The 9,966-nt window shown below is 48.7% G+C and overlaps 2 protein-coding genes across 2 annotated transcripts in view; both read right to left on the bottom strand.

Moving 5' to 3' along the window:
• Positions 1 to 3,014, bottom strand: part of COL12A1 (collagen type XII alpha 1 chain) — a gene marked incomplete at both ends in the record, with an annotated part of 114,989 nt that extends 111,975 nt beyond the window's left edge. The window contains one exon of the mRNA XM_080806229.1: positions 2,942 to 3,014. Within this exon, the coding sequence (XP_080662355.1) occupies positions 2,942 to 3,014 (73 nt within the window). The remainder of the gene's footprint in view (positions 1 to 2,941) is intronic.
• Positions 1,685 to 7,274, bottom strand: LOC308344374 (uncharacterized protein; the record flags this gene model as incomplete). Its single annotated transcript, XM_080805929.1, has 4 exons — positions 1,685 to 3,049; positions 6,069 to 6,367; positions 6,895 to 7,043; positions 7,134 to 7,274. 4 exons carry the CDS (start codon positions 7,272 to 7,274, stop codon positions 3,030 to 3,032), a joined length of 609 nt encoding a protein of 202 aa, XP_080662055.1. The 3' UTR covers positions 1,685 to 3,029.
• Positions 7,275 to 9,966: the final 2,692 nt, after the last annotated feature.

Below are 9,966 nucleotides of genomic sequence, written 5' to 3' on the forward strand. Positions count from 1 at the left end.
TTATAAATACAAGTCAAACTTACTAAACTTAAAACCCTGTTTTTCACAAGACAAGTTCAACTTGAATTCCAGGTTAATTAGAAAGATGTCTAATTCTCAGGGAATGCTGGCCATTAATCTTTAAATGCAAAGTATTAAGTTTCCTAAAAGGCAATTAACATACTATATGATACATGAACCAAAAATGATTCATACATTCTAGGTCATACAGAACACTGGCCAAGTTACAAGGCCAATAAAGTCTACTAAAGCAAAAAAAAATCATTTCACCCTCATTTCCATAAGACAAAATACTATATTATGAAAAATAAAGTTCCTTGTATAAGCAGATAGAAGGAAAACAACAGGACAAGATTGGTACCACTATTAAAAAAGGAGATACAAAAGTGTATGCCAAAACCTTTTAATTAATTTTGAAAAAAGTATTGTTTTTAACATATACAAAGTTAAGGAAATAGAAATTGGTTGGAAAATCATATGAATTCAAGAGTTCAAGCATGACATTGTACAAGGGAAAGAAAAGTAACTATGGCCATTTTACAGCTCAGTTCAAAATGACATAGCAGGGGTGCCAGTTGAAACTTTGAAATGCCCCCCAATGTTTCCAAGAAATTTCCTTTCCAGTCATTATCCCCAGAAAGACCTTGTCCACAAATTTTGGTAGCCCTTCACAAGCTCGTGGGACCACTTAGCTGGTAGTGAACACCCAAGCTGCGCTGTCCAATATGGGAGCCACCAGCCACATGGAGCGACTAAGCACTTGAAATGCGGACAGTTCAAAATGAAACACGCTGCAAGTGGAAAATACATGCCGGATTTCAAATACTTAAGTACAAAATTGTAAAATATCACACTAAAAAATTTTATATTGATTACATGTTGAAGTGATAACATGGTGGATGTGGTGGGGTGAGTTAGATGTAATATAAAGAGTAACATCTCCTGTTTCTTCTTCCTTTTTTAATGTGGCAACCAGAAAATTTTAAGTCACACATGTGGCGTGCTTTTGTGGCTTACAATATATATATTTTTGACAGTAGTAAACTAGAAAATAAGGCCAAAAAAATGAATCCCAATAAAATATAATTATTAAATGCTGACCCTAAGGAGGTGGGAGACAAAAAGACACAGCTGAAGAAAGCAAAAGTAAGAGCTGCACCAGATTGGAAAGTTAAAATGTGAGAAATACGGAAATAATCAGTAACGTAGATAGTAAAATGTTCTCTTCTTTTTATTACTGCTGTATAGTTGACACACAATAGTAAAATGTTCTCTTTAACTGCGCTTTGCTAAGCAGCCATTATCCAATTGAGAATTGATTTTTTCCACTTACATCATTTCCAACCTAATTCTTTTCCTAAGAATTCTCAAATCTTTCTGATTTTCAAATAACTATTCTCTTAATGGGCAATAAATAGGCCACTTCAGTGAATTATCTAAAAATATCTCTAGTAGGGCTTCCAGAAGCTCCTCAAATAAAATTCCTTCCTAACAACGACATAGAGAGGAACATTAAAGGCAACCTCATCTGAGTATTACTTCACAGAGACCACTCTGCAAAGCCTCTACAGTCACACAGGAGTGGTCAGATAAGAAGAGGAGCAAGTTTCTGTCACTTTTTTAAGCAGGTCACAAATTTTGGAGCCTCTCTGTTTTTCCTAATCTTCATTTTTTTTTTTTTTTTGTACCTGCCATCCTGAAGTGGAAAATCAAACACAATAGAAAGTTTTTTAAAATCTCAGTGTTGCTATGAAAGGGCTCTCCTTTCCCACAACCTCTAAAAAAGTACCACCCACCCTAGAATTCCCACAGCTGCCCCGTGCATTTCTTTCCTCCCTTAACTCCATTGGGGGCATTTTTATTGGGGGAAAAAAAAAATTAAGATGTCTGTTATGGTACTACCCGATTTACCTTGCAGAACAAACAATAACTCTAGTTTGTGGGGTCTCGGATGATTCTTGAAGGAACACAGAAGCTCTCACTAGGTTAATACACAGAAATAACTTTTTAAATAAATACTGAGAAATTAGGACATCAAGTGCACACAATAAAAAGAATAAAGTGAGGTTGAAAATCTAGCAAACGTCCTTCATTTTCTACAGGGCTTAGTCGTTTTGCAGACCTCGGGACCAGGACACCCAGGTCCCAGCCCCTGACCGACCCCACTCAGGTCTGATGGGAGAGGGAAGAGGGGAAGGATGGAGAGCCTGGCCTTCCTGGCACCCACTTGCTTTCTGGGTTGGAAACTTTGGCGCAGACCCGAACTGTCCTAGCGGGACTGGACCTGAGCCACATTCCCCTGAGCTCCACAAACCAAACAGGGAAGCAGTGACCCTGGGCCAGGAGAACACATTCTGGGTCCGGATCTCTGCTTGCCACCCATCCCCTAGGCGGTTTAGCTGCCACCTGGTTCGTCTGCACCGCCCGCCTAAATGGCCGAGCTCCCCACAAAACACACAGAGGCGCAGAGCCGGCACTGTTGGAGTCCTTTATTTCATGCTGTCCCCAAGGTCGCAGCCCGGAACCAGGTGGTGAACAGCCACGCGAGCGAGCCTGCCCGCGCTCTGGGGCTCCCGGGTAGCACCAGGAGGCGTCCTGTTCGTAGAGCTGGGTGCAGCTGACGCCCCCTCCCGGACGGCTGATCCTCTCGGAAGGCAGCAGTGTAGGTGGCAGTGTGGACAGCACACCGCAGGGACAAGCGCAAGGAGACCACACAGCACTGTACGGAATGGATTAAGCAGAATACGAAAGAGCTTGACCTGAGAGCTGGAAAATAGACAGACCTCAGGAGAAGGGGGTGTTTCTCTTAGAGGAGAGAAACATCCGGAGAAAACACGAAGTACAGGGAAAACAGAGCAAGCAATAGTGGCAAGACCCTTTGTCTTTTCCTTTCTAGAGTTCTGCATTGTCACTAAGGGAGGGGAAAGGAAGAGCATTTTACCTTCTGCCTCAATGGAAGACAGGAGCAGGGCCGCACCCAGGGCGGCGAGCGCTGGGGGAAGCCTGGTTCGCATGCTCAGCGTCCAAGCTCACAGCCACATGAAGGGATCTGCGGGAGGAAGCAGTGACCGTATCAGAACCGGGTCCGGGCAGGCCTGGAACCAGGTTAGAACTGGAGCCTGGAGCCGGGCCAGGACCCGACCAGATCTGCCTTAATAACTTCAGGGCCCAGCCTGGCGTATAATGGGCCTATTGTGGAGCAGTGGAAGTCAAGTTCATCTGCTGCAGTTTAATCATGGCACTAAGAGGGATTTCAAGTTTAAAGAGGGTCCTGTTTTCCTGGAGGTTGGTCCTGCTTAGCATCCCTGGGTGATGGCCTTACCAGGCCCCACATGACTTCATCCTGCCTTGGTGATGGCTAATTCAGAGGTCATTTTATCCCTGACTCAACTAAATGTCTCTTCCAGCTGGGGATTTTATTTGGCCGGCAGCTTTTTCCTAGCTGCTGAACTCTTTAGGTAACTGTACTTTAGTGGTCTCAGGGTAATTTGGAAAAGTATAATAAACCTCTTTTACTCTCTTTTTTTCTTCATTTTGTTCTGCCTACAAATATGCAGCTCTTTAAGGTCTGAAATGGATTATACAGAAATATGTAAGACCCAGCCGAAACCTGACCGGACTGCTAGCTGCTTTGTCTTCACATCTGATAAATCCTTTACCCAAGATGAGGGGAAAACAACTCTAAGATACATAATTTTTTAAAAAGGACAAGCCATAGAAGAGACAAAAAAACACTCTTGTCTGTTTTCCCAAGATATTTTTTTATAAAAATTCTCAGTAGTATTCATTTAACTTATTTTCACTTCACTTATTCCAGAAGATTCCAGATTCCAGAAGATTGCAGGTACATATGCTTCACAGGAGAATATGTTCTATTCTGATTTTTCCTGATTCTGTACCTAGGTTATCAATTCCTTAAAGACAAAGAGTCTTATTCATCTTTAGTGACTCCCAGCACACAGTAGGTGTTTAATCTATGTTGGCAGAAGAGAATCTTCTAAAATATTCTCAGGTCCAATCCAGAGACAAAAGCTACTAGCAATGAACTGAACTGGGAAGCTGCCAGAGGCAAAACATAAAAAGAGAGTTGACTGTGAAGTACATACATTATTGTAAGGCAACAGATGAGCCCCCTTGAAAGACGAAGTCCTGTTTGGGAATCCAAAAATGAGCCAAAGGTCGAGACGTCTTTGAGAAAAGAAACTGACAAGCTCCAACCATGCCCTTCCAAATTATTGGCACAATGTATTAGAGCATCTCTCCTCTGCCTGAGTGTAAATTGCATTTTAAACGTCTGATGAGCAGGCGTGCCAAATTGCCCAGAGCTCCTTTTTATGAAGCCAAGATTAAAATGTTGGCACAGCTCTGAAGATTCAAGGGCTCCAGCGATTTCTTTCTTCCTAATTAACAGCTGTTTGACATTTCTAACCCTCTCCTACCATCAGTGAAAAGCAGGAGGTGAGACTGGCCTATTGTTCCCATCAGCTGGCCTTAACTTTGTTACAGTAATTTCCAACTCAGTTGGCAGCGTGCTCACGAAAAGTTAAAGGCTGACAATCGACCCATCAAAAAGCTCTGTGCAACCTTTTTTCATTAAATCTCGAACTCTTCACAAAAACCTTAATAGTGGAAGGAAGCTCTTTTGTCTGGGTCTAGAGCGCCACCTATTGGCTGCCTGACTCAGCGGCAAGAATGAATCATGTTGCGTTGGGGTATCCGAACCTACCAGCCGGCCAGTCATTCCGTCCATACATTAAAAAAAGAAAAAGGAAAAAAAAAAAAACCCTCTCCTTTTAGCCAAAACCTTTATGTGAATGCTTAGCTCAATGCTTCATTGAACATTCTCAGACATAAATGTCTGAAAGAGGCCGCCCCTACGTGTCAGAGAGGATTCCCTCATTTCACCCTCATGAATGAAAATGAATCAGTTGCGGAGGAGCGCGTGCGGGGGAGGTCTTGAGGGACTGGTCTCCTTCCACCAACCTGCCCCCTTCCCCACCCCGCCGGAAAAGACCCATTCTTTAACTCCTGATTCCAGTTAAAAAAGAAACTTAACACTTACCCTTACCCCGTGAGGTTTCTCCAGATCCCTTCCGAGTCACCTGCCTCCTCTTACCCACTGCGACCTTGACATTAGCCAAGGGCGCGTTTAGTGCTCATTCCCTTCCTTGCTCCATCCTTCCCCAGTGCTCCAGCATACTTTAGATCACATAGTCCAAGCTTGGGGGTGGGGGTGGGGGATAGGGGTTTTGGAACGCCCCCATGGGTCACCTTTCCCTAAGGACACTCGAGTTAGGGTACCTCTTTCCCTCCCTCGCTTCGAATCTCCGCTCCATAAATGAACCCGACGCCTCCAAGCTCTCTGATCTTTACACTGTGTAGAATTTGGGATGGAAACTACTTCCAAGGTTCCACTGAGCCCTAGTATGGCCTCAACCAATGCACTCGGGAAGAGATCGGGAGGGGGAGCTTTCTCCAGAAGTTGAGAAGGCCAAAGCTGAGTTCCCTAGAGCTGGATTAACCCACCATCTCAGATGCTTTGAAAAGCAAAAGAGCCAGAACACTCGACTAGGAATCTGTCTCAAGATGCCACACACACCCGCGCAGCTTCGATGAGCTGCAGAGCACTCAGCCAGCCCTCCAAAGAATTCCGCACCATGCGTCACTAAAATACCTTCCCAGCGCCGGGGCTGCACCCCCGCACCCCCAGGGAAAGCTATTGCCAAGAGATAACGCGGTGGCCACAAAATCTGGGGCACGCTTCATTGAAATCGACAGCATCTATACATGAAATTCCTCTGCAAACAGAAACAATGAGCAGGGTGCTTTACGCACACAGCCGCCCTGTACAGCCCTTAAGAAAAACTACAATTCTTTCTCCCACAAAGATAAAAGGAATCGCAGAACCCCAGGATACCCGGCAAATCTCGGGCAGAACTCCACTCTCATGAGTGCAAACGGTTCTTGCCTGCGACCCTTAAGGGCTTGGGCAACAGGCTAGAAACAAATTTCCCAAGTTATCTTTGCGAGGTGTGGGGTAAGGAGAAATGGCTAGAAGCCGGACCAACCTGAGGCGGTGGTGACCGAGGTAGCGGCGGCGACAGCGGCTTCCCGGCGTCGTAGAAGCCGGGGTCCGGTGTGACCCCCGCACGCCCAGGCAATTGGCGCTGCGCTCGAGGAGCACCTGGCGGCTGCCGGGAGGTGGACAGCGGCAGGGCCACCGAGGAGGCAAAGAGGCTGAGGATCCCGGGAAGTGCGGCAGACCCTGCGGAACCCGTGGAGACTGCCCGGGACCGCAGCTGCCCGCGCGCGGACGCGTCTGCGACGGTTCGCCTTAGTCGAGTGGGAAGAGGCTCCGCGCCACCGGCTACTTAATAGAGGGCTGTTCCCAGCTCTCAGTTTACTCGGTTACGAAACGCCTGAGAAGGTGGACGGCTGCCACGGGGTGATGTATGCTCCTCCGGCGGTGAAGGAGGTCTACTTTTGGGAACGTGTGCATACTTCCAGCATTCCTTCGGCGTGAGGTGGCGATCCCCGTAGTAGCAGTACCCCGCCGGGGAGGGGGGAGGGATGTAGGGAGGGGGAGGAGGAAGCCAGGAGGGGGACAGCCGCAGTCGGGTTCACTGCCAAGGGAAGCCGCTCACTCCTCCGCTTGGGGCGGGCTGGAGAGCTCGGGTTTCCCTATCCTTGCGATTTTCGTTAATGAATTTATTTTTTTTCTAAATTAAGAACAATAGGAGGGAGGGAAGCGACTCTTTTACATTCAGAACTGCAAGAATGTGTGACCGACCCCAAACCACCCTAGCCGCATCCCCCATCATCACCACCTACACTTTCCTCCCCCTCTGTCCTGGGTGCACTTAAAACCGATTTACAGGGTTTCCATTAACTAACTGTCTGTGCACGCGGCGCGCCTTCTGTCTTTTCCAATCTTCGAGCAGCGATTGGGAACCCGTACAGCAGCCCGCGGGGCTCGGCGACGGGATGGATGGCTTTCCCAGTCCTGTCTTGCTTCCCTGATGCTTTGCGACGAAACTGAGAGGCTTAATTTGAGCCAAAAGAGAGGTCGAGGGACGCAATGAAACCTAGGGATCCTCAGAACAAGAAGCCGCTAGAGAACAAGTTGTAATCACGGCAGCGACCGTGAGCATAAACTGACCCCGGCGGAGGCTTTGGACCAAAAATTTGCCCTTAAAAACCCCTTGGGGGTCAAGGAGACGAATGAAATTAAATTTCCCCCAGCTGCCAAATGGGGGCTTACATTCTGCCAGCATCTTCTCCTTTCTACCGCCCCCTCCCCCTCGGCTCCACCCCCCTTGGCCTGAGCTGGGAGCCTGGCACTCAGGGTTGCCAAACGGTGCTAGGCGCACGGGAGGAAGTGCGGGTCTCCTACACTGTGGCATCAGAAAAGGCTCCAGGAGAAGTTCAGATTACCCACGTCTGTGCCCTCAGCACAAGCCCTGTACTTTTGGCCTCCTGACGTCGAGAGGTTAACCCTGCAAGGCTGAGCCACCCAAACAGAGGAGGGGGCTCGGAGGCGAACGCGGGAGCTATTCTCCTGGAACTGACCGCCCCCAATAGTAAAAGCGGAGGTTTTTGTCGCTAATGTAAACTTCTCTTCCCTATTTGATCTGACGTCTGCAAATCGGGCCTTCCCTCCAACAGGCACTATATTCTCTGAACTTGCCTTTAGAACAAGAACTTGCTGAGCGCCCTCCTCCCGCCCCTCCACTCCACTCTGCCCCACTCACAGCTGCCTCCAGCGAAAGCCAGAGGAAGCCAGAGAGAAGACGGGACGGAAAGAACGGAAAAAAATGGGAATCTCCACCTCTGCACATTCCCTGAGTACACAGGGCCCACTCGAAGTCCAGCTGGGCAGCTCTCACAAAGAGCCCACACACGCGCATAGTCTTCCCCCTTCAAACTCTCACAACCCCGGGTGTCCGGCACAAACCTCCACCCGCACCCTCACTCAAATTCCTGCTTACAGACGCACGTGGGCTGGTAGCGGGCTCAATGACAGAGCCGAGAGGCAGATAAGTCCCGGCAGCCGCCGGCCGGACACCGGGTCGCGCTGCGCCGCACCCTGCAGACGCCCTGGACCGCACAGCGGCCTGGAACGGCCAGGGACGCCCCTTGGGAAACCGACACCCACTACAAAAGGAAAACCGTCGCCTTGCACGCCAGCCAAGGCTGGCTGGGGTCTGCATTTCGCCCGTGTGTGTGTATGTGTGTGTGTACGCGCGCACGCGCGCGCGGGTGCGTTTTTCTTTATGTACTTTTTGTTGTTTTTAATTTGTGATGGCAAAGTTGTTGACTGGGGAGCAGTGTAACTCTGGATGTTGATATTACTGGTTTTAAAAGAGTTCTCTCCTAGGGGCGCCTGGGTGGCTCAGTGGGTTAAAGCTTCTGCCTTTGTCTCGGGTCATGATCTCAGGGTCGTGGGATCGAGCCCCACATCGGGCTCTCTGCTCAGCGGGGAGCCTGCTTCCTCCTCTCTCTCTGCCTGCTTCTCTGCCTACTTGCGATCTCTGTCTGTCAAATAAATAAATAAAATCTTAAATTGAGCTCCAAGAACGCTACCTAGTGCCTCTCTCGGACCCAGACTGGCGTCCTGGGGACCCCCGTGGCCATCCTCTCTTAAGGCATTGTCACTCACAGACAGATTTAATGCATTTGAAATAGTTGCTACAAAGGTCTGTAACAAGTCACTGGCCTCAAAACGCCCTCTGTCCCTCGAAAAAAGGATCTGTATGCAGTGCTTCCAAAGTAGGATAAGAAGAAAGCAGGGACACTGGTTCCAGAAATACACACATATATATTCACAAGCTAATCCAAGCACACCCATTCCCAGGGGACATGTGTGCAACTCAAGGGTATCCAAAGGAGATCTTCAGGGGCCTTCCACCATGACATCTGCACGGTTTGACCTCCGGGGGCTCTTACGCACGCCAGACTTCTAGCACCCCAAGTGAATAAGTGGGTTTAAAAACAAAACAAAACACCAAAACCGTGTAAACCCTCCTCCCATCTGTCCCCTTTTGTAGTGCGTCCAGTTCTTACCCCCTTGGAATTCATTAATGTTTGCCACGAATTGATATTTACCGACTGAGGCAGAGCTGATTGAAATTTGGTTGCTTTCCGTCCTCAGGTTATACCCGGGGATCTCCCTCTCCTCACTCTCCCAGCCTTCAGCTCCCACCTCTTCTCCCTCCGGCTCTGGGGTTCCCGGCGGTTCTGGAGCTTCGGATTCCTGGTCCGACAGCGCAATCTACTGGTCAGCGCGAGCGCTGGCGCCGGAGGTCAAAGTACACGGTGTAGACCCAGAAGTTGAGTTTATTTAAGGGAGTTTTTGAAAAATAAAAAAACCTGTCATTCATCTGCCTGATTCCCAGAAATGGCTGACAGCCAGCAAGATGGCAGAACAAATGAGGAGGTAGCATAGACTTTTTCTGTGTCCCTCAGCTAACAGCCTATGGAAATTCTTGCTCCAAGACCGTGGCAAAGTTCTGGTCAAGGGCAAACAACAGAAGAGGTGCTACTTTCAGGAAGGAGTTCAGATTACGGGGTGGGAGGGATCGCCTCCCTAATTTATAAAAAGGCAAAAGCAGCCTCTTCATTGGTTTCCTTGGGGCTAACCTAGCCAGGGTTCCTGGTACAGGTGAAGGTGCTTGCTGAGGTACCTGGTGGGGAACCTGGGAAGAGGAACGGAGGCTGAATGTGCACTGCTTGTCCCATTCTGGGGGCTCTGTGTGGGTCGTAGCCAGAGCGAACTTTAAGGGTCTTGGGCCAAGAAAGCCCTCATAAGCTCTCTGAGGTTAAGGGTGGGAAGAGAAGAAACGCCTGGGTGGCTCAGTCATTAAGCAGCTGCCTTTGGTTTAGGTCATGATCCCAGAGTCCCCATATCAAGTCCAACAGCAGGCTCCCTGCTCTGCAGGGAGCCTGCTTCTCCCCCTCCCATTCTTC

Source organism: Martes martes, assembly GCF_963455335.1.
Source record: "Martes martes genome assembly, chromosome: 6".
Taxonomy (NCBI): domain Eukaryota; kingdom Metazoa; phylum Chordata; class Mammalia; order Carnivora; family Mustelidae; genus Martes; species Martes martes.